Genomic DNA, 25,042 nt, shown 5'->3' with positions numbered 1-25,042 from the left:
GTGCCTGCACCTTACTTCGCTCTCAGCGAATGTGCTATCATTCTCCGCTCTCATCATTATAAAGATCTCTCTGGCCACAGTTAGAGAATGGATGGGTGAAGTTGAATGACAGTATCTAAATCCTGAGGCTGCTTAAGGACGTTGCCTCTTCATTTCTGTGTTTGTGTCCCAGGGAAGGAGCTCCACGCTGGGCTTCCTGCCTGCAAGGTCTCCTGGGCGGGGTGGGGTGGGGGGGCGGATGTGTCAGATGGGCTTTCTGTCTGGTTTCCCTGGGAACTGGTTTCTCCTCGTTTTCCATTTTCTGGGCGTACACATCAGACTGAGTACCCAGTTTTCTTTGACTTCTTTGTTATTTACACTCAGAGTGGCTTTTTCCTGGAAGCTTCAGAGTCACTGTAAGCCACCCACTTCTTTATTTTAAGTTGTGCCATGGTCCTACTTCCCTTTTCAGAGTTGAGGGTTGGAGCCTTAGTAGAATTCATTTGCATTTTCCACTGAGTGTACCACCTTCTGCCCACTGGCCTGGCCCGTAAGCTGCACCCCCCTCTCCGTGCCCTGGCCCTGGAAGCTGGGAGGAGAAGGCAAGAAACCACATTCTTTTTCTCCAAGAAACACATTCTGGATCGTGAGTGCAGAGGTTTCCAAAGAGACCCCTGTGCAGTGAGCCTGGGAGAGCAAGGCCAGTGACAGCACCCAGTAACCCTCTAACTGCCTCACGCTTCATGGACACAGGACCCCGGCTTTCCAGATTACTGAAGTGAACGCTTCCAGCACCCAAAACTTAACCCCTTAAACCATCTTAGAAGCACATTTTTCTAAATGTTAACCTCATCGGTCCTTCACAAGGGAATATCTACTGAGACGCTGTGGCTTCTGTAACTCAGAGACTTTAGGCAAAGAAGGTTTTGTGGTGGTGACAATGATGATGGTGGTGGTTGTAGCTGAAGTGTGTCCCCCCCCAAATTCATATGTTGAGACCTAGCCCCTAGTACCTTCGAATGTGACTGTATTTGGAGATAGGGCCTTTACAGAGGTGATTGAGTTAAAATGAGCTTGTTAGGGTGGGCCCTAATCCAATCTGACTGGTGTCCTCATAAGAAGAGAAGATTTGGACACACCAAGAGACACCCGGGGATGCACATACACAGAGGAAAGGCCACGTGAGGACACAGGGAGAAGGTGGCCATCTGCAAGCCAAGGAGAGAGGCCTCAGGAGAAACCAACCTTGCTGATGCCTTGATCTTGAACGTGTATCTTCTGAACTGCAAGAAACTAAATTTCTGTTGCTTTAACCATCCCATCTGTGGTATTTGGTTATAGCAGACTGAACAGGCTAATACAGTAGTGATGGTGGCAGTAATAAAAATAAACAATAGGTAGCATATATCAAGCACTTGGTGCATACCAAGACTATTTTAAGCCTTACTTGAATCATCTCATCCAGCCCCCCACCAATCCTAAATCGCCTGCCTTGGCTGGAAGTGGTGACATGGGGCCTGGCTCTGGCCCCTTTGCTCTGAACCTCCACTGCACCTGTGGTAGCACCTGCATAGTTCCAGGAGCCATGCCAAGCACCTCGTAGATAATCTTTCTCATCAGCACCACAACTCTCCAAGTTCCCATGTTTTAGAGGTAGAGACTGCAGTTTAGAGTGGTCCAGGGACACAGAGTGAGTATATTCTCTTTTTGTTGGCTGCACTAACAAATTCCCACAACCTTGGTGGCTTCAAACATCAGAAATGTATTCTCTCACAGTTCTGGAGTCAAAAGTCCAGAATCAATGTGTCACAGGGTCACACTCCTTCCAGAGGCTCTAGCGGTGAATCTCTTTTTCTCTTTTTCCCAGTATACCCACTTCTAGCTGCATTGGGAGAATCTATTTCTTTCCTCTCTCAGCTTCCTCTGTTGGCTGCCAGCATTCCTTGGCTTGTGGCTGTATCTCTCCAGTCTCTGACTCCATCTTCACATCTTCTGTGTGTATCTGTGTCTTCTCCTCTTCTGTCTCCAGTCTCCTGCATTCCTCTTATCAGGATACATGTCATTGTATTTATGGGCCCACCTGGATAATCCGGGCTAAGCTCCTTCTCTCAAGGTCCTTGACCTAATCACACCTTTTGCCACCCGAGGTAATAGTCACAGGTTCTAAGAACTAAAAAGTGAATATATCTTTGGGGGCCGGTTTTTCTGCCTCATACAGTCAGTGAGTGGCAGAATGAGCATTGATGCCAGGGTTTGTCTGATTCCAAAGCTTCTAGTGACCACTCCTCCTTCAGAACTACAGGCATTCGCATTAATTTTAATGGTATGTTAACTCTTCCATTTAGGGGGTACCATACTTGATTTAACCTGTCCCCTTTGGGTGGATATTTCGGTAGTTTCCAGTTTTTTGTTACTGCAAGGAATGAGCATATCTGCCAGTCTTTGGGGACATGTGACTGTGTCTGTAGGGTGCATTCTTAGAAGTGGAACTGCTGGGCCAAAGGGCTGGTAATTCTTAGCTTGCTTCACTCTGTGACCAACACCCGCCCCCGCTGCAGCCCGGAAAGAACGCTGCAGGAAAGGAGTTGAGAGGCATCATGCCTCAATAAATAGCATCGTGAGTTACCAAAGGCCCTAATGCGCTGTGACCACCATGGGAGGTCAGAGGCCTGGCCTGCTCCCAAGTGGAGTATTTTCCAGATGCTTGTGAGGTTGCCATAAGCTAGAGGAAGTGTTGCTCTGTGTCTACGGCTGTCATTGCTTGGAGATTTAGAAATAACAGCAAGTTATTTTATTTATTTAACAAGCACTTACGAAGCATTTGCTCTTTGCCATGTGCTGTCCTCTCTAAGTGCTTTACAAATATGTACTCATTTTATCCTCATTCAACCCTGAGGTTGTCGTGCTAGCAAGCTCATGTCGTGCAGGGGGAAGTGGAGCCTCAGGGAGGTCAAGAAACTTGCCAGGGTCACGCAGGGAGTAAGGAGTGGGGTGTCTAACTAAGGCAGTCACGCTTTCTCTTTTCATTTTCTCTCCTCGTTCTCCTCTTGTCGGCATCAAACGTGGTCTTAGAGTTCCTTATGCCTGTTTATCTCCTGGGCGTGAGATTTGAACTTTGATAAGAAATCTTGTGACTAGATGTTCCTGACTAACTTGGTAGTTTCGATGCTGATTTTCTGGCTGCGTTTGGGAGCCTGGCAAAGTGGGAATGAGCTGTAGAATGAGGCCATTTGTCAGTCGGCGATTTGCCGCTTATTAGCTGTGTGACTTAACTGGCCGGTTCCTTAACTTCTCTGATCTTCAGATGGGGTTTTATGAGGATTAAGCTTCCCTACCGTGACAGTGCTTGTCATCACGTCAGGCAGGCAGTGGTGCCTTATTAGCTGCTGTCCTGTCCTTCTTTTTTATCTTGAGCACTGTGCTTAGGCTTGAGGTAACAGAGGTAAGTCCCGATGCCCATCTTCAAGGAGTTTACAGATGGCCTAGGTGGGAGGCAGGGGACCTGAGTTCTAGCCAGTCCTGGCTCTCTCCTACCTCAGACACATTGGACGTTTCCCTGCTCCTCTGGGCCTCACTTTTGTCACCTGTAAATGGGGGCCTGGACTGGCTTCACCCCAAAGCCCCATCCGTCTTGTCACTTTCCGATCTGTCCTATTTAGGTCAGGACAAACCCACGTCTGAGGAGCCAGCACCGTAGCAGGTGGATGCAGGGTGTGTCAGCTTTTCCCTTTAGACCACTCTTGCCACCACGCCCAGCAGCTTCCTCTGCGTGCTCTGGGGCGTCCTCTTGGCTCCGTCCACAAGTGAGAATGGTAGAGACCCAGACAGCTTTGGATTGTCTGTATCTGAGGGTGGCATGGGTCTGCCCATGCATCTTGCTGGACGCACACACGGCTTGGAGCAGGCGGCCTGGTGGGGGGCGCTAACTGAGAAGTCGGGCGGGGCCGGGGTGGGGACAGGAGCCCACCCTGGGATCCTCCGTGTCGCCCGGCCTCCTGGAGAAGTGGTGTTTCAACAGGAAGCCGGAAGCTGAACACCTGATTGATCCGTTCTGCTCACCTTTCTACTTCCCTGTACAAGTGCCCCTGAGTGGGCGGCAACTGCATCACCTGGAGTTTAGGATGCTCATAAAAGGAGTTAATAGCCCGTAATTACACAGACGAATTGCACTTAGCAGGCCCATTTAAAGAAGGGTGGTGAAACAGAGCCTCTCTTAGTAGTGTGACCTTTACCGGGCAAATCAAATCCCAAAGCTAGCTAGTTTCAGGCTTCCCAAGGGGCTTCTGGGGTTGTATGACTTCCTTGCCTCACTCATTGATTTGCACAGATCTTTCCACCTTCCAGGGGCACTTGTGGAAGTATTGAGACCCTCTGAAACTGAGCGGGCTTGTTACAACTTCCCCAGCATTTACTGGTAAAGTTTAGTCACTATTTGCTCAGTCTGAGAATGGGTCGAAGGGCAGGAGATTGTAAAAGAAAATGGGACACAAGTCTGCTTTCCTTTAGAAAAATGTGAGAGGTGGGCCGAGTCATTGCTTTTTTGGCTCCTGGCTTTACAAGTTCACTGTCACTGTGCCCATTGTCTGCAGACAGTGTTAGCAGCGCCCGCACCCTCTGGATGGACGGCCTCAGTGCCCGTCTAGCAGCCTCACTCCCCTTCTGACCAGAGCAGCGTGTTTCCTTAGAAGGAGGCACCTCGGTTCCTCCTTCTCCTGACGCTGCAGCTGGCCCTGCAAAACTTACTCCTCCTGCCAACCTGAAAGTTGGCACTTATGGCTGGAAAGTCGTCTTCTTTCAGCATTGTTTTCGGGGTCATAGCAGAGTAAGCTGGTGAGACAGGTGCCAGTGAGAATACTTCTGGGCTAAACCTTAAAGCCTTGGAAGGAAAAAGTAACTATGACCTTTGGTGGTTTCCTTCTGTCCTTCACTCTGACCAGTTTCAAAACTCACTTTAAGTCGTCAGTTTGGACTTGAGGCTCACTAAAGATTAAAAGACTGAAATGACAGGTTCAAAAGTGCCGAGGAAAGAAAGAGGTGAGTCTTGAACAGAGACAGCTGATGCTTGAGAGCCTTGGGTCTGCTGTTCTGCTGGGCATGTCACACCATCTCATTTCCTCTCTCATCAGTCCTGGGAAGTTGGCAGTGCTAACAGGTGTGGACTCTCAGACTTAATGAGCTCAAAGTCACACAACTTGGGAGTGGCCTTGTTAAGACTCAAATCCAGATTCACTCAAAGTCTCTGCCATTAACCATGAAGCCTTAAAGGTTTCCAGGAGACAGTATCCTTGAACCCAACCCTTCAGGGTAGATTAGATTTAGACAAGCAGAGAGGAAGAGGGAGGGGGTTCTGGGCAAGGGAAACGGTAGATACAATCAAAAGCCTGGGAGGGAGTCAGCCTGGCATGGAACATTGCCGGCCAGTTGTAAGCTCCATGGGGCAGGGACCACATTCTCCAGGGCCACCATTGTATCCCCAGTACCTGAGTGCCTGGAGCATAGTAGGTGCTCAATAAATATTTATTGTGTGAACAAATACATGACCAGTCATCTTCCCATACACCATGAGCCTCTGGAAGGCAGGGACTAGGTCTTAGAAATCTTTGGATGCTCCACAGCTCACATGGTTAATAAATAGTAAGCAATAAATATGTTCTGATGGAATGAATGAATGAACAGCAGGTAAGAGAGGGTGAGGAGATGAGCCTGAGTGAAATGGCACTGACGCTTTGGGAAATACTGAGCGATACGCATGGGCTGCCGTGGTCAGGGCGTGTCACGGACGGTCTTCAGTGCCGGGACAAGGAGCTCTTGTGTTCTCCATTTTTTAAAAAGCCATCTCTTAACGCACAGCATCGTGGGGTCTACAGAAACCCAGCCAGCACCCGAACTCTGATGAGCGTGCCTGGGAACCACAGTCAAGTACAGCTTAGAAATCACTTTTCTGTAGGACTGGCCTCAACCCGCTGTCGCTGGCTTCCCATTTTGGGAAGTGACCACACTGTTATAACTAACAAGAGGCCTGTAAACACTTGTGAATGGGACCCTGCAGGGTATAGACAGTGCTGTGGGGTCCTGGAATTGTTTTTAGGATAGTTTGGCCAGGAAGCCCCAGCCAACTTCCTCCAAGATGGGGTCTGCTCAGCCTAGGCATTTTTCAACAAAAGCTGCCCTCTCTTTTCAGGTGTTGGCTAACGTTGTGGTTTTGAGAAAGCCTGAGGGCCAGAAAGCAGTCCTGGGAGAAGCCCTCTGGGTGGGCAGTCGGAACCTTCAGGTCCAGAGGAGAAGCCGTCCCCTCACCTGGACTTATGACCCGTGGCTTCGCCCCCAGCCTGCCTGTCGAGTTCCCCAAGATGGGCTCTTTCCGCAGGCCCAGACCGCGCTTCATGAGCTCCCCGGCGCTCAGCGACCTGCCCCGCTTCCAGGCAGCCCGCCAGGCTCTGCAGCTGAGCTCCAACTCGGCCTGGAACAGGTACAGGAGGCACGGGCGGGCAGAGGGGCACCGCCAGCACCAGAGCAGGGCCAGGGGCTGGCTGAGCTTCAGCATCTCCTGAGATCTCAGCTCCAGAAGGTCGTGAGTATAGAGGTGATTGATGAAGAGAGTGCTTTTCCCTACAGCAACTGTATCCGTTAGCTTTCCTTTTTTTAAAAATATATTTTTTCTTTTTTTATTGAAGTATAGTTGATTTACAATGTTGTGTTAGTTTCAGGTGCACAGCGTAGTGATTCAGTTATTTTTTTTTTCTGATTGTGTTCCATTATAGGTTATTCCAAGATATTGAATATAGTTCCCTGTGCTATACAGTAAATCCTTGTTGCTTATTTATTTTATGTATAGGAGTTTGTGAATCCCATACTCCTAATTTGTCCCTCTCCCCCTCCCTCTCCCCAGCTTTCCTTGTTTTAGTAAAGGGAAAGCGGACCACTGGGGGCCTCTGGGCTCTCAGAGTCAGTTAACCAGCCCGGGACAGTTGGATGTGAACTTACAGTTACCGTTCATGCCCATCAGTCACACGTCAATTGTAAGAGGACCCGGGGGTGGGAACATATAAGTAACCTCAAGTCACCTGTTACCTATTTGGAGCGCTAAGACAGCATCTGTGAAAAGCTAACTAAGCAGCGTAAACCAGGGGTGACCCATACCTGGGAGCCACAGGTGGCTGGGAGAGGAGACACTTAGCCTTTGTAAGGCGTCCCGCTGAACTTTTGTGCACCCAGCACTGCGTAGAGACTGAATCCGTTCTATGTCTCGCCCTTCTCTGAGCTGTTTTTCAAATCTGTGTGGTTCCTCTTTGGATAAATCAATGCATCATTATTTTAAAGCATTATGGAATTCTTTGTCATTTGGATCATTATGGATTTTTCCAATGAATGCCCAACCCTTATGATGGGGAGGGAGGGGGTGTCCGAAATGTTTTGATGTTAAATGGAGGCTTGTTCATTTAAAAAGGCCTGGAACCCTTGGTAAAGACAAGCTTGTGATCAGCTCCTTGCTGAAATGTTGGGCTGGGGTCCAGAGGACGTGGAGTCAAGACTTACCTGGGCCCCTCAATGGATTAACTCTTCTGCCTAGACAGTGGCAGGAGTGGGAGTGGAAGGGGAAGTGAGGCCAGCCCTGCTGGAGTTCTTCCCAGAGGGTACTATTAAAAGGCAAGGACAATTAAAATCCATATTTGAACAATTTTTTAAATTAAAAATTAAAAAAAGGCAAGGAATTATCCTTTCCTATTGGCCCTGGGTGTCCAGGCTGCCCTGTGAAGACAGGTCTCCTAAGTGAAAGAACCCCAGACCTGGGTCAGCTCCTGCTTGCAGGTAATGCCACTGGGGATTCTTTCAGGCCCAGCGGTGGTGGCCACGCACTTTCCTGAGAGCAGATCCCACTGCCTGCCCTTCATTAAGGCTGCTCCCCAGCAGGGCTGCCAGCTTGTGAGAAAGTACGGGGGTGGGAGAGGGCCTACTTTTGGGTCTTCCTGGCCTCAGTCTCCCTTCCTCTCCAAGGACCCTCAGATGGAAGTGTTTGTGCCACAGGCTTCCCGGCCCTTCCACCCACCTTCAGCTCTGAGCTGCTTGTGGAAATGGCCCCGGGGAGACAGATCCACTCACCAGGGGTCGTTTCTATTTCCCTGCAGTGTCCAGACTGCCGTGATCAATGTCTTTAAAGGGGGCGGCTTGCAAAGCAATGAGCTCTACACACTGAACGAAAACATCAGGTATGTGGCTGGCCAGGCCGGGACCCTCCCACCATGGGCCTGAGCTGGGGTGGAAGGGGCTACCCCACCCCCAGGAGCTTTACCTTAAGTTCTGTTTTCTGCTTGGTTCCTATTGCTGCTTCTGTTGGCTTTAATGAGACTCTTGTAACCGTTAAGTTCTGAGGCCCTGATCTGTCTAGACTTCTGCTCCAGAGAGGGCTCATCCATTTGTCCATGTGTATAATGTATGTTTGGGTCACTGGGGTGCAGGGGGTAGAGGGTTGACATCTGGTAGCTGCCATTTATTCTGTAAACATTTCTTGTGCCCCGCTTGATTATTAGGTGCCGTATTAGGCAAGGATGGCCTAGCAGTTGGTAGCAGACTGCTTAGGATTTTATTACTATTCTTCCTTTTACTAAGTAGCTTGTCAACTTCTTTGTGCCTTGGTTTCCTCTTCTGTGAAACGGAGATAGGAAATGCACCTACTTCCAATGCACAAGATTCTTGTGAGTTATTGAGTTACTACATAAATAGTCTGTAAGAACAGGGTTGGAACACACCAAGTATTTGGTACTTGGAGCTCTTATCATCATCGTTACTGTCATTGCTGTTAGGTTTTGGTGATGAAACCCTCAATAAGACATGGTCCTTGAGGAGTTTAATGTCTTCGAGAATCTTCCCAGTAGTGTCCGCTACTTGTTCATTCATTCGTCAGATATATGAGTGCCTCCCTATTAGCCAGGCACTGGAAAGAACAATGAGCAAAGACAGATGTGGCCCCTGCTCTCCTGCAATTTATATTCAGTTGAGGAGATAATCATTAGTCAACTGATCACACATGTAAAACTGTAATAATGCACCTGTGACGGCTACTACAACACAGCTGATGTGATGAAAGTGTATGTTAGTAGGACTTGATCTTGCCAAGGAGGCCAGGAATGGCGATGTGACACTTGTGCTGTCATCCGAAGGATCGGTGGGAATTAACTAGATGAAGAGGGCTCCAGGTGGGGGCAACTGCACGTGCAAAGGTCCAGTGGTAGCAATGAGCAAGGAACTGAAAGAAGGCCCACATGCGCAGAGTACTGGAGGTTGGGTGGTGGTGCGGTTGGGTTTGTGTTTTGGTGAAATGAGGGCAGAGAGGCAAGCAGGGCCCAGAGCCCCGAGGTCTCCCGGGACAGGAGGTTGAACATCAGGTCTTTTAATGTCCTGGTGTTCATTCCTCTTGGGTGTGTTAAGTGCAGAACATCAAGGGTGAAGACCCAACCCTGGAATGGGCAGAACATTAAACAAGGCCATTATTCAGGTCTTGTTTACATTTAGTTAAGACCTGTGTTAAGGGGCAGTGAGGTGTCTTAAGAGCTCTGCTTTCATTAAAACCTTTAGAGCTCGGAAGAAAACAGAGTTGTGTTAAATTTCTAGCCAGGCACTTGAATTTCACCTAATAATTACACAAATATGGAAAAAGACAATAGAGATCATCTCACCCAAGCCCTCCTTTTACAGAGGAGGAAACTGAGGCCCTGAGATGTTGAGTGACAAGGACAAAGCTGGGTCGGCCAACCTCCCAGCTTGCAAGAGCTGAATCTTACTCCAAGAACTAAGATCTCGGTCTCTTCCGTGAACGTTCCTTAGCTCACAATAGACGTATAAATAAATAAAACGGTGACTCAGGAACATGCTAATTGTTCCTCACATCAGGGGACTGATCCTGAAATTGTACTTAAAACCTTTGTGGACAGCTAGGAAAAATACAGGCCACGCTAGATTTCAACAGCCCTGTTAACCCCGGGCTGCTCACTCAGAAGTCCGCAGGTACCCAGCAGGTCTAAGTGGGTGAAGCCAGCCTGGAGAGTGGAGATGAGAGCTCACCCTCTGTCCAAGGGGATCCCTCCTGCCCGGAACAATGCAGGTCCAGTGACATACCATCTTATTTCTCAAGAAGAACCAGAAATTGAGATTTTTATGTGAAATTTTCTGTCTTTTAAATGTTGATAAGTAATCCAAATGTCCCCAAACATTGGTACAGGCCAAACAAAACACATCTGTGGGCTGAATTTGACCAACGGGCTGCCCATTCATGAGATCGGCCATAGCATACATGGGGTGGCATCGCTGATGGGGTGTCGTGTCCCACATTCTAGCGCTAAGGACACCCAGGTGGGGGAGAAGGGAGCTGACTTGGATGGAGGTGCCAGGAAAAGTGCCAGGCACCTTTCACATACATCATATTCAACCCTCCTCACCGTCTTGAGAGACAATCATTGTTCTCAGTGCATAGTTTATCCACAAAATGATGGGCAAGAGAAACAAAATAGCTTGTGCAAGGTCACGCAGCTATGAACGATAGAGTCAGGATGTGAACCCCTGTCTGACGTAGACACCTATGTTAGTTTGCTCAGGCTGCCGAATGGTTTTTGTAACCATAGACTGGGAGGCTTAAGCGATAGATGTTTATTTCTCACTGTTCTGGAAACTGGGAAGTCCAAGGTCAAGGTGCTGGCAGATTGGGTTCCTGGTGAGAGCGCTCTTCCTGGCCGCCATCTTGCTGTGTCCTCGCACGGCCTCTTTGTGTACAGGACGGGGAGAGAGCAAGCTCTCTGGTGTCCCTTCATAAGAAGGGCTAATCCCAGCATGAGTGTTGAGGGGGGTCCTACCTTCATGACCTCATCAGAACCTAATTACTTCCCAAAGGCCCCATCTCCAAATAGTGTTACATTGTGGGTGTAGGGCTTCAACATATGAATTTGGGGGGTGAGGGGACACAATTCAGTCCCCAGTGGAATCTGTGCTCTTTGCACTATATCGTAGTGTCAGAGAGGGAGTTTCTAGGCTGGAAGAAGTGTTAAGCCAATGGTCTTGATCTTTCTTTCTGCCATTGTTCCTTTCCCAAGGCCTCCGGGACTCCATCTCTACCATGTGCTGTGATTCTTAACACCCCTCCAAGGATCACAGCACTCCTCCAACACTCCTTTCCAGTATTGGGTTTAGCGGGGGCTGTTGGATGTTCCTCTCTATGTTTTGGGCAATTTGCAGGCTAGTGAGAAACACATATGGTTGGGGTTTGAAACTAATTGCCCGAATGTGAATTGAGCCCAGAATAACTCAAAGCTGTCAAAAACCAGAGCTTCGATGACCATGTCCTGGACCGTCTACCCTCTGTCCTTCTTTAGGATGGTGGTTAGAACGGAGATGGGCTTTCCCAGCACAGACACTCAGAGTATAACTGAGAACATGAAACACGTCCCAGGCATATGTATGACCTGGTCGTCCCAAGTTAAATAAAGTGAACCCATGTCTGCAAGAGCCAACATGGAAATAAACACAGCTGCCTTTATTTTAGTAATTAAGACACCAAAACAGACATACTACTCTCTGGTTACATTTAAATAGACAGGTTTTGGTTTTTCTTCACTCTCTTTTTCCTGTGAAAAGACCTGTTCGCAGAACACAACGGCAAACTCACCAGCGTTGAGGCCCGACCAGGTGGGGTGAGGGGCAGAGGCGGTAGGGATGAGGGAAGAAGATGCCAAAGGAGAGAAGGCTATTAATCTCAAGCCCATTTTTCAATCAATTATGACAGTTCTATGTGCAAGAAGATCCCTGCCAGATTCAAGAGAATAGTTTAACTTCTTAAGAGAGTAGCTTTTGGATTCAGAGAGACTAGGGCTCAAGATTAGACCAGCTGTGTGACATGGGCAAGTTACTTCATTTATCAATCTCTGTTTTTTCTTTTATGAAACGGGGATAATAATGACATGAACCTCATAGTGGTTGGGAGGTCTAAGATAATGCTAAAAATGTCATTATTACAAGATCCGGTGCCGAATAGATGTTAGCCATTATTATTCCTATTGTGAAAATTGAGCAATAATAAAGTGATAAATGCTGGCTGAGTACCATGCGTGAGAGCACAGGGCAGTGTGATGAATTGCCCCATGAACAGTACTGTATACAAAGTTCTCTAGCTGTTTGGATGAGGTGAGCTGACTTTGAACTAGAGAGGTCCAGGACAGGCCCTTCCAAGAATGTGCTGGCCTGGAAGTGTGGGTGAGGCTAAGTTCTTACAAGGAGAGCCAGCTGTTTCTCCTTTCTGCAGAGGAAAGAACAAGAGGAAATGACTCTCTCAGTTCTTCATTCTACTCCAGCCAAACAGTAATAAACTTTGATGGATTATCCAAGTCCAATGTCAAAGCCTAAATCAGCTTTCCCCGGTCACACCAGCCAGCCCTGGCCATCTTTCTAACTGTGGAGTTAGTTAGTGAGTTCCCTGGGAAATGTGAATTCGTGTAAATACTAGTCAATGCAAAGGATGACCAGGAAGGTAAGTTTTATATAACTGGGTCCTGAAATGCAGTCGTTACAAACAATTGATCTTTTCTTCTAAGACGTGTCTCCATGTCTTGAAAATGAACTTCAGTTTAAACTTAAGCAGATAGACTTTGGGGTATCTCTGAGGAAGAGCTCTGGACTAAGGATGGTCAACTTCTAAAACACATTACTAGATCAAGAGAAGGATGAAGAGACCTTTTTTTTTTTTGAAAAAAAGACTGGAAAGTGTCCAGCCATAGTTTGCATTTTTATTTAAATGAAAGTTATTGGAGGTACAGAGATAATGCCTTTCCATGCACTTGTGTCCACATTAATTAGCAACTTAAAGGATACAAGATGCTTGTGTATATTATGTGTTTTAGAAAACAAGAAGACTCCTTATATAGTGTTCCTCAAGCTAACAATGGAAATGTGGTTCTCACGCTACCCATTATTATTGCCAAGAACAGATATGCTTCTGAACACAACCCTGGAAGTGGTGGTCTAATCTCACTGGTATATTTATATAGCTGTTGAAAGAACATAACAGAGTATGCTATTGATACATTGTCCATACCCTATGGATGGAGTTACGAGTCCTTCACTATCGCCTTTGCTGTTAATTGCACATATTTCTGGATCACCAAATTTACACAAAGGTTTTTTACAAAAATAATAAATTAAACAGGTTAAAAATATAAGGACATTTATGATAACATGCATGGTAATTATGGTAAAATTAGCAGTCCGAAATTTCATGCTTTTTCTTAAATATTAATTTAAAAACAACTTTTGCTCACAGTGAGCCAGTTTACCTCCTGATGCAGAAGCCAGGATATAGGATTTTTGTCATCTAACTCCACATGATCTTAACCCCATTTCTCATTAGCATTTATTTCCTCATTAGTTTTTTTTTTGAATTTTATTTTATTTATTTTTTTATACAGCAGGTTCTCATTAGTCATCAGTTTTATCCACATCAGTGTATACATGTCAGTCCCAATTGCCCAATTCATCCCACCCCCACCCCCACCCCCCGCCACTTTCCCCTCTTGGTGTCCATACATTTGTTCTCTACATCTGTGTCTCAACTTCTGCCCTGCAAACCGGTTCATCTGTACCATTTTTCTAGGTTCCACATATATGCGTTAATATACGATATTTGTTTTTCTCTTTTTGACTTACTTCACTCTGTATGACAGTCTCTAGATCCATCCATGTCTCAACAAATGACCCAATTTCGTTCCTTTTTATGGCTGAGTAATATTCCATTGTATATATGTACCACATCTTCTTTATCCATTCATCTGTCGATGGGCATTTAGGTTGCTTCCATGACCTGGCTATTGTAAATAGTGCTGCAATGAACATTGGGGTGCATGTGTCTTTTTGAATTATGGTTTTCTCTGGGTATATGCCCAGTAGTGGGATTGCTGGGTCATATGGTAGTTCTATTTTTAGTTTTTTAAGGAACCTCCATACAGTTCTCCATAGTGGCTGTATCAATTTACATTCCCACCAACAGTGCAAGAGGGTTCCCTTTTCTCCACACCCTCTCCAGCATATGTTGTTTGTAGATTTTCTGATGATGCCCATTCTAACTGGTGTGAGGTGATACCTCATTGTAGTATTGATTTGCATTTCTCTAGTAATTAGTGATGTTGAACAGCTTTTTATGTGCTTCTTGGTCATCTGTATGTCTTAGGTGGAGAAATGTCTATTTAGGTGCGGAGACCTTTTAAGAACAAATTCATCAGGAATGTCATACCTCAATCAAGTGGCCGATTTTCCCCAAATTAAAGTCAGGGCTCATGGTCTGTCAATATGAAGACCATAAATCAGGATCTTTTCTATTGAAAATGACCCCTCAGAATAGACATATTCTAGTGAACTCCCTCGTCATCACAGTCTACAATTCTGCCTGCCCTGAGTGTCTGTCTGCACTGGTGTGGGCTGGACCTGAGCGTCTTCTTGGTTTAAATTCTCTACGGGGCATCGACGTGGTTTTGAACGCCCCTCTCCAGCCTCAATTCTAATGTGGCTGCATCTTGGCAGTGGGCACAAGTCTCTGTTAGAGGTTCGGGTTTCACGAGCTTTCCCAGGAACAAGAGTGGCCAAACTCTGACACACAAGCATGCTCTTGCTAAACATGCCTTTCGGCAACTATTCCACTGATGATAGAAAGGAAAGCATGAGAAAGCTATGATTTATTTGTACTGGTTCTTATAAGAACCTATGCAAGTAGTTTCTTAAAAGTGCTTTCACTTTTTGGTTGGCTGGTGGGAGTGGGGGGTACGTGTAGAGGGAGGGGTCATTGATGCTTTTCTTCATTTAGTCAGTGAATATTTGTGGACTCTGCCAGGTACTGGGCCAGGTTCTGGGGCAGCCATTGAGGTGGGTTGTTCTTGCTCTTGGGGAACTTAACGGCAGAGTGAGAGTTGGGACTGAATAGGCAGTTATCATAGGATGTTCTAAATGGGGTGGTGGCAGAACCCAGAGTGCTGGGGAGTGTGAGGGGCTGGGCACAGGATTAAATTTGGGAGAAAGCCATGCCTCCTTTGAAATCTGCAGGATGAGCAGGTGGGAATCAGGTAGAAAGGGCAAGTGAGGATATAAAAATCTTGCCACTACTCTCTCCATACCCTTTCACCCCTCCTTCTTCCTGGGGGGGATTTTTTTTTTTTTTCTCAGCAGAAATAAATGCTCAGAGATGAGGTTTCCGGAAACCAGAGATGAGTTATCTGCAGCTGGCCTGAGGCAGGAAACTCGCATTTTCCTTCTCTTTCCAACCACCCTGCTTCTGTTCTTGTTGGGAGGGAGGTGTCATGAAGGAAACCCCAGAGATTTTCAAGGAAAGAGGAGATACCAAGAATCGAGCTTGGTCTCTGACAGGTCGGAGTTGAAACATCCTGGTTCTGAGTCAGTTGGCTGTCTGAGGCCCGGAAGGGAGCTCCACGTCAGATGCTTCCAGCTCCGTGAGGGTGTCTGTTGACTGTACTGGGACCCACAGCTGCGGGCAGAGCTGGGAGGGGAGGAGAGGAGAGGAGAGCCCGGATGGAGCCCACGGGCTGGCAGAAGGGACCAGTCTGAGTCAAGATTCTGTGAGGTAATAATAACAGTAGACGTCAGCAGAACATCTATTTAGTGCATGCCAGGCTCTGTGTGTTAACTCTTGTAAAACTCACCACGCCCCTGTGAGCCGAGTGCCACTGTATCCCTATCTTACAGATGAGGAAATAGAGGCACAGATGACTGGAATAACTTGCCCAGAGTCGCAGAGCTAGTTAGTAGCTGACCTGGGACTTTAACTTGAGCCTCCCGTGTTCCTCAACACACAGTAAGTGGGCTGCAAGAGGCACATGCCTGGCATCGTCCAGATTTAGGCCTGATGCTCCTGGATGTAGATTCATGAGCAGATCATCAAATGAGTGGGGCACTGTCTTCTGAGGACCCTCGTTTGGGAGGCCTGCAGGCGGGATCTTCTCTTTTCGGCCCAGGCCGCTCTGCCTGGCCGTGTGTTGATATCTTGTGTCTGCTCTAGTTGAGAAACAAACTCATCTTTGGGGGCAGGAAGCAGAGTTGAAGGGAAGTAGCGAATCAGAAACCTCCAGGGTTGGCCCATGAGGGGGTCGGCCTGCACAGTGTTTGGAAATCTGGACATCCCACCTAAAGATCCAGCCCTCTCTGGAAGGTTTACATTGGGCAACGCTGCATCTGGAAGTGGTCAGTGGGAGCGAGGCCTGGCTGCTGGCTTCAGTGGAGTTTGCTGCAGCCCCACTGTCCGTGCCCGTCTGCTTCCCTCACTCACCTTACCTGCCTGCCCCTGTGGGGATGGGGGTAGCACTGCTTGATGTTCAGGCGGGCCTCTGTTTGAGTTGGGATCTGCCTGTGTGTGGCCTCAGGGGAGGCTCTGAGCATCAGTTGCCTCATCTGCAAAATAAATTCCTACCTTAGAGGCTACTGGAGAATTCAAGATGCTTTGTGCCATCCGCTTAGCATAGTACATGCGACATAATTAGGAACTCTGGAAATGCTTTTTGTTGGTTTTCTCCATCTTTTTCACTGTCCCCACTGCCACCCGCTGGGGTGCAGAAAACAGAGAGGTGTCAGGATCCTAGAATTTTATCTGAGTTATGCACACAACCTCCGATGGGTCCCCATAGAATGGGCCAGCAGAGGAAAGGGATGTTTCCCTGTGTTACTGCTAATCCGCCTGCCAGTGCAGGGGACACGGGTTCGAGCCCTGGTCTGGGAAGATCCCACATGCCGCGGAGCGGCTGGGCCCGTGAGCCACAACTACTGAGCCTGCGCGTCTGGTGCCTGTGCTCCGCGACGGGAGAGGCCGCGATGGTGAGAGGCCGCGCACCGCGATGAAGAGTGGCCCCCGCTTGCCGCAAATGGAGAAAGCCCTCGCACGGAAACGAAGACCCAACACAGCCATAAATAAATAAATAAATAAAATTAAAAAAAAAAAAAAAGACGCCACCTCCTTGAAACGTGTCCTATTGCAGAAGCGAGGTGGGTGGTCTCAGGAGGATTTAATGATCAGGTTGGACAGGCACTGACTGACGAGCTATAGCGTCAGGCACAGGACCCTGAGGCCCCCTGCTGTTCCTAGACCATGAGGACGTCTGGCTAGATCCCACCAAAGGACCTGGGTACTTGCGGCAGCCCCTGATTGCCAAATGGCACAGAAATACTTTGCAACTGATATGGTTTCCCCACTCGTGCTGGCTAAACTTTAGCCCTGTGGCACCTGTCTCCAAGCTGTTTCATTATCCTTTGGGATTTTGCTGCCTTGGGGCTTTCCCTGTGCACAAGAGAGACTGTGGCTCGCATCTAAGGTGATTTCTCTACATCATTTCTGCCACTCCATTCCCTGCCTGCCATCTGGTCCTCCCTGTACCTCGTAACCAGCTAGAATCCAGCTTGGGCTGTGCCTCGTTTACCTTCAAGCCCACAGAAGTGGGAAGTTGAGTTGACAAGATGGTGCGGGGTGAGATGACGGTCTGTGTAATAACAGGAAATCCTGTCATCTGGGGCGGTGTCTCACCCAGTCAGCCTGGAGGAAAAGGGGGTGAGATAGTACAGATCAGCCTGTGAGTGGTTCCGCATTTCTCCTTATTACCGCCCTTTTGGCTTCTGACTGAACTTCATGCCCCATTTCCCTTTTGGGTTGAGTCCCACATAAGCATTCACTTCCCATTACTCTCAGGTCCCCACTTCCTTCTCTTTCTAGCTCAATAGCTGATGGTGGTGATGGTGGTGATGATGATGGTGGTGATGGTGGTGATGTTGATGATGGTGTTGGTGGTGATGATGGTGGTGGTGGTGGTGGTGATGTTGGTGGTGGTGGTGGTGATGGTGGTGGTGGTGGTGATGGTGATGATGGTGGTGATGGTGGTGGCAGTGATGATGATGATGGTGGTGATGGTGGTGGTGATCATGGTCATGATGGTGGTGATGATGGTGGTGGTGATGTTGGTGGTGGTGGTGGTGGTGACCATGGTCATGATGGTGGTGATGATGGTGGTGGTGACACTTGGCGAGCCTTGCTGTATGCCGGGCTCTGTTCTAGGAACTCACCGTTCAAGGATTAATTCGTTTAGCCCTTACAATAATCCTGTGGAGTGGCTACCCTTACTATCCCCAAATTCCAGTTGAGGAAACAGGTACAAGGGACTAAACTGTACAGTTAACTTGCAAAGGTTACTGCTGACCACAGGCTTCAGACCCAGGCAGCTGCCTCCAGACCCTCACATTCAGTGAGACTTCTCTCCTCTCCATCCTGAGCTTGCTGCATGCCCTCCTCAGTAACCTCTGCAGTTCCATTTTCTTGTGTATAAAAAACAGTTTTGTTTTTAAGCATAAATGAGGAAATACATACACGTTGTTGACAATGGTGCCTGGCACTTAGTAAGTGCTCAGTAAACTTTAATTGGGAATAAAAGCTAGGCTCCATCCTAGGAGCAATTTGTTTTTTGTTTATTATTATTATTTGCTCCAATATGTAATTACTATCCTGTTTCCTGAGAAGATACCCTAGGAAAGGATGGAAAAAGTGGAAGGAAGGCTGCCAGGTTCTGTGCCTCTGTGCCCAGTAGGAACATATGTCCTAGGTTTCGGGAATCAGGATTTCCATCTCTTCTGTATCTAGGGAACCACAAGGCACGGGCTCTTTGATTCTGTTGTCTTTCTTCTGCTTTTCTCTTCTTTCTCGTGCTTTATAAGCTAAACTGGCAAATGTAGTGAGGAAGGTTCTAGGGTGAGTGGTCCCTCTGTGAATTTAGGTCTGTGCATCCATAATGCCTTGATACTTTCCATTTTTTTGGACAAGATGGTACCCCTGTCTCCTGAGAGAGGGGTCCCAATGGGGAGGAGTCATTGTCTGAGCTCTTGCATCCTTCTCTCCTAGCACCTCACACCACATCTGACACAGAGTAGGTTTTCAGTAAACGTTTGTGATTCGATGAATTAACTCATGGGGTCCCGATGTTCTATCAGTCACCCTTTCCTGTTTTGGAGGGAAGCTACTGATGAATTCCCCCTGGAGATGGTACCTCAAGGTAGGGGGGCGGAAAATCCCTTTCTCTCAGTTCAGCTAAGACCAGGGTAGAGTTTCTGAGAAGTACCCTTTCCTTGTAAACCAAGTGCAAGCAGAGTAAACACAGAATATAGAAATAGATGGTGGATCTTGCACTGTGACTCAGCCGCAGATTGTTCTCAGCTTGGCTGGGCCAGCTCTGCCCTCTCCTCACCCCCCTCTCTCTGCATTAAGTTCTCGGGTTACCAGCCTGGGGTGGGTTTGCATTGGAAGATTCTCAGGACTTGTGGGATTCTCTGTTCCCCTAGGACAGTCTGCTTCCTGATATTGTGCCCTTGATGTGGGAACGCACTCCCACAATTCCTTCTTGGCCTCAAGCCATCTGTTGGTAACCCTGATGGTGGTTATTGTTAATTAAAAAAAATTTTTTTAATGTTTTTGAGTAGGATGTGTTCACAGTGTACTAAAAATTTACATATATAACGAGATATACATTGAAGAATCTCCCTCCCTTGTACTCCAGAGACCCAGCTCCTACTCCCCTGCCAAAGATAACTTTTATTACAGTAGTTTATTGGTTATTCTTCCAGAGCTTCTTTACGCATATATGAGGAATATTTGTGGAAAAGCAGCTGGGGATACTTGACACTTTATACGAGGTCCACAGACTGGGGTCTAACGAGGTGGTTTGGTGTTTCTAGCACAGCGTTTCCCAACTTCAGGGGATAAAGTTTGCTAAAGTGTTTTGTTGCCCTACTTAATTTCCAGTAACAGCTTCAACCTTCTCCAGCCTCCTACTTGGGAAGACGGAGAGGAGGAGACACAACCCAGTGCATTTACATATAATTTTGAAAATGCATGTGTGTTTTGTGTGTTTAAAAATCAAGGTACTGTATATTTCAGTTCAAAGGGCCTCTTGGAAACCAAATCATAGCTATGACAGAACAGCAAGTTAGAGCAGATTAGACAAGTGAATTTGTTGCTATCGTGTAAATAAAAAATACATATATTTTCTCTTCCCGTTTCACAAGGTAGCACATTATACACACTGTTCTGCATCTTGCTTCTTTTTGACTTAACGTAATGTAGATATTTTCATATCATTACTTAAGAGCACTTCCTTATTCCCTTTTGTTTTTTTATGGCTACTTAGAACTTCATTGTATGAATGAACCAGGTTTTGTTTTTTTAAAAAAATATTTTATTTATTTATTTATTTTTATATTTATTTTCGGCTGTGTTGGGTCTTCGTTTCTGTGCGAGGGCTTTCTCTAGTTGTGGCAAGCGGGGGCCACTCTTCATCGTGGTGCGCGGGCCTCTTCACTATCGCGGCCTCTCTTGTTGCGGAGCACAGGCTCCAGACGCGCAGGCTGAGTAGTTGTGGCTCACGGGCCCAGTTGCTCCGTGGCATGTGGGATCTTCCCAGACCAGGGCTCGAACCCGTGTCCCCTGCATTAGCAGGCAGATTCTCAACCACTGCGCCACCAGGGAAGCCCTGAACCAGGTTTTTATGAGCACTTTATTGGTGCACATTTACGTTGATTCCATATTTCACCGCAGCAGAAGAGCTGTACATGTATGTATTGACCTTGTCTAACTCATAACATGTGCAGACACAAATAAGACAGGATTTTGTAAGGAACAGGGCAGCTTACTGATTTACCCACCCAGGACAATAGAATGTTGGCTTAAATGATCAGCTAGGGTCTATTCTGTTCTGATGATTCTGTACAACAATACCTAGTAGAGAGGGTTTTAAACATGGAATTCTCTTACAATACCTGGTTATAGTCTATTACATTTAACATATATAAAGCAGATTGCCACACCTGTGTCTGGTTCCGCTTCAGTAAAGGACTGAGGACCACTCTTATCAGTGTGGTGGGAGCACCTCTTCATATCCTGCTTCTTTATTCTTATCCATCACCATCTTGCTGCCCCTGGTATGGCTGCTGCTAGCTTCTGGGTCCTTTTTGCTATGCCTTTGTCTTGGCAGTTGCAACAAGTTCACTCTTTAACCTCTGCTCCTTTATCAGCTGATTTCTACCTCAAGCTTTGTCTTCCTGTAATGCTCTGCAGAATTCTGGCCTTGGCCGGGGCTTGCTGCAGTCCCGGCTGTAACATAAGGGTGATGTACCGTTCCTGTCACTGCGGTCTGCAGCCTTTCTGCCCTCCCTGATAGGTAGGGGAGGAGACCTCTTGGATTCCTCAGTTGTGTAGCATCACGATGCTCCCGGGGTACCACTTGTCTAATCACGTCCAGCCTCAGTTCACGATTGTTACCCCTCCGCCTTGCTCCAAGTGGGTTTCCATAGCTCTTGACCCTGAAGGCTTACCTGTACTGACGACCTCTGTGTCTCTTTCCATTTTACCTGAAGCGTCTACATGAACACAGTGTCCTCCCAGCGTGGCTTCCTCGGGACACCAATTCCATAGCGTGCATGTTAGTCTCAGAGCTGTGTTGACCCCTCAACATTGTGAGTGCCCAAGATATGCTTAAGAAACTCTGTTAGTAGTAGCCCATTATGATGACTTGTTTTTCCACTTTTTGATGAAGCTTGGCTTCTTCACCTATGGCTTTGAGACTTCCCAGTAGCCATGAAGACTTTGTTGGGAGGTGCTTCTCTTTCCAGCAGCCAGAAGCAGCCTCCCTGCCTCTTCCTGTTTCAGGACCTCCCTCTGGGGCTGCCCACTTGATTTCTGTGTCCCGTCTGAGCGAAGCCTCTGGCCTCGAAGACCAGCCACAACCCACCTGCTCTTGGCCCAGTGACCGATGAAGGCTTCCCTGTCTCTGTCAGACCCACCCACATCTGGGTGAACCCCTGGGTTCTGTGGATGGGATGGCCTTCCGAGAGCCTGCCATTCACTTGGATCTCAAAATGCAGTGTCCACCACAGATACATTTTCTGTCCTGGGAAAAGGAAGGTATTTTCCTTGCTCAGCATGAGTTTTCAGCTTTCCAGGGCTCTTTCTGGTGCAGAAATTTAGATCATGGATGTTTCTTCTTCTTGTGACTCAGTCTTATTGTGTCTATCTTCTGCACATTGTGACATGTTGTTGTAACTTCCTGTTTATCCTACAGCGACACGTGAGAATGCATTTTTTGAGGAGTTAAAACCCAGCAGGTGTTGTCAGAAGCTTGAGTGTTTGCTCTTCAGTAACTGTGTCCGGTGGGATGCATAAATGAAATTATTGGAAGTCCTGAAGACTTTTTTTCCCTGGATTCTTGGTTTTAGTTTCCTCACCTTATTTGGATCAAATTAAAGAAAGAGCAGTAGGGATAGTCCCATGATTTCTCTCAGGGAGAAGGAGGTCTGCTGCCAATACCACCATTTTTTATTTTTATTTTTTAAGCACTTAAGACTCTTTGCACTTACCTCGGGAGTGTATCGACTAACCTGCTGGCTCTCCACACCCCTCCCCCCAAGGATGTAAGCTCCTTGAGAGCAGAGACCTCGCCTGTCTTGTTCACTTCGGCAAGCCTGGTGCTAGAACAACGTCCGGCTCATAAAGAGCAGCTGAATAAATGTTCGTGCTGGATAATAAAATCGATCTGTTCTCCCTTGAAGGACTTTTAATTCCCTTTGGGATGGGCAGTAAGGCCACCGAAACCATGGCACCAAGCTCAATGTCTCCGATGGATTTGGAGGCGAGACTGGGTAGGGTTATGCAAAGAGATGTTGAATTTGCAGAAGGTCTGGGTTTGAATCTTAACTCTGCCACTGACTTATTTGGGAGACCTCTCTGAGCCTCAATTTCTTTATCTATACACGAGAGATAATAATTGCTCCCCAACACACACACATACTTTACAATCCTTGGGTGAAGAATGTATGAAGAATGCATTTTAAACCGTAAAGTCTGCAAATGCCGGGGGGATTACAAAACCATGGCCTTTCTCTTCCTTATTTTTTGCTGCACATGAAGCCAGGTGCCCCTGCCTGCCTCCACCTCTGTTAGAATTGGGATCTCCTGTGGCTGCCCTCTTGAGATGCTTTATCTGTAAATGTGAACTAAGGAGCAGATGCCTTCTAGGAGTTCCATGCGCCCCAATTCCCTAATGACCTTGGTGGGGGTGGGGTATTACTAGGGCCTAGGAAAACACACTTCCTGCTCAGGCCTGGCCTCGGCCCCTGTGCCACTGGTGAGCACGGCAATTCACCACGCATCCGTGAACTCCAGGAGCTATAGCATCAAGGGCTGCTTGACGGTTTTTCTCTCTTTCCAGGCGGCTGCTGAAGAGTGAACTTGGATCGTTCATTACAGACTATTTTCAGGTAAGCTGTGTGGGTCTGAGCATGTGTTATATTGTGCACATGGGTACATGTACCTAAAGGGGTGACAGATACTGTACACCTGGACATGCCTTCAACATCCAAAATTATGTATCCCGAGTTCCTACTACGTGCTGGGCATTGCAGTGCAGCCCTACTATGTGCTGGGCACTGCAGTGCAGTGGCAGTGGAGGCGTACAGGGCAAGCGTGGTCCCTGCTCTTATGGAGACTATAGCCTCAGACAGCGGTTCTCAGGCTTTTTGGTCTCAAGGACCCCTTTACACTCTTAAAAATGATCATTTGTTTGGGTTATCTATGCATTTTCACCATATTAGAAATTAAGCCTGAGAAAATTTACTGTGTGCCTTAATTCATTCAAATAATAAACCTAATACATGTTAGCATAAATGGCATTTTTATGAAAAATAACTTTTTGAAAATAAAAAAATAGGAGAGTGGTATTGTTTTATATGTCTGCAAATCTCTGCCTGCAGACCGGATCCTCATATCTGCTTCATAGTCAGTCTATTGTGATATTGCCCGTCTGGAAAATATTGCACCTCGTCTCTGGAAAATTCCACAGTACACTCACGGAGGATGCAAGGCAAATAACAGCTTAGTGTTGTTAAGGAAATCGTTTTGACCGTGTGGAAAAGGTCTGGGGGATCCCTCAGGGGACCCCAAACCACACTTTGAGAACTGCTTTCCTAGTGCCATTCCCTCCCACTTCCCTCCCACTCCGTGTATGGTACCTAATTGAGTGTAATGCTATGTCCCTTCAGCCAAGTTCTTTCTTGTCACTAAGCCTCTCGGTCTGTTCTGTTAAAGATAGAATTGAATCAGATAAGCTAACATCCCTCCTGCCTAGACACTGTTGTCATGCAGCTAAGGAGTTCAAGATTCCAGGTGCAGTCAGGATGGTTTCTAATCCACTGACTCAGAGATGCCTTCCTGACTCCATCCAAAGACACGTGGCGGGAAGTCCCCACACAGATTTTTTCAATAGTCAATACTATAGTACTGCAGGATCCATGGTTGGTTGAATCTGTGGATACAAAAAAACCTCAGATACGGAGGGTCAACTATAAATTATATGCAGATTCTCGACTACACGGAGGGTTGGTGCCCCTAACCCCTCGCGTTGTTCAAGGGTCAACTGTATACATATTTGTTATTCTAAAGTGTAATCCATCCCTTTTAATGGGAAGGTGACATAAAAAAAAATCCATAATAAATTGGTTTCAGGTTGGTGATATTATTCTGTATCCCAGGTGAGCATACTTTTAAGACAGTTTAAAGAGTTTTTAGCTTTTAAAAACAACACAGGCATCCTTCCATTTTCTTTCCATAAATCAGGAAGCTAAAACTTTTATGTGCACTTTAAAAGAATGACAAATGTCAGTTGTTTCTCTCTCACACGCACACACACACCCACACACACCAGAAAATGACCACTTGGCCACTCTAAATCTGGACAAAGCAAGACCCAGCAGAAGCCTGGAATTCAATCAGGTCAAATGTCTCAGCTGCTTGAAAGAAAACCCCTGTCTAGGGAGGGACAAAGATTAAAAAAGAGATAATTAGTCACAAATGTGAATCATTTCAGTTGCCCTTGACTCAAAGGTCAATCTTGTCCTCACTCTCTTCTCTTGCTGTCTCTAGTGATTGAGTTTTAAATCCAACTACAGAGAAGTGGTTTTTCAATCCCTCCTGGTGAAACCTGCCAGCCCAGCTGCCTTCCTCATT

At 47.0% G+C, this 25,042-nt stretch overlaps 1 protein-coding gene across 2 annotated transcripts in view; it reads left to right on the top strand.

The window, feature by feature from the left end:
- PRR5L (proline rich 5 like) overlaps nt 1-25,042 on the top strand; it is an 80,450-nt gene that overhangs the window by 12,901 nt on the left and 42,507 nt on the right. For both annotated transcript variants that reach the window (XR_009009188.1, XM_007181084.3), the window contains exons 2-4: nt 6,161-6,448; nt 8,106-8,186; nt 23,250-23,298. Coding sequence is in view for 1 of the 2 variants with exons in the window: in XM_007181084.3 (XP_007181146.2) it covers nt 6,285-6,448; nt 8,106-8,186; nt 23,250-23,298 (294 nt within the window). In the remaining variant the exon portion in view is untranslated. The remainder of the gene's footprint in view (nt 1-6,160; nt 6,449-8,105; nt 8,187-23,249; nt 23,299-25,042) is intronic.

The sequence above is a fragment of the Balaenoptera acutorostrata genome, chromosome 9 (assembly GCF_949987535.1).
Source record: "Balaenoptera acutorostrata chromosome 9, mBalAcu1.1, whole genome shotgun sequence".
Lineage (NCBI taxonomy): Eukaryota > Metazoa > Chordata > Mammalia > Artiodactyla > Balaenopteridae > Balaenoptera > Balaenoptera acutorostrata.
This window is presented reverse-complemented; position numbering and strand designations above follow the sequence as displayed.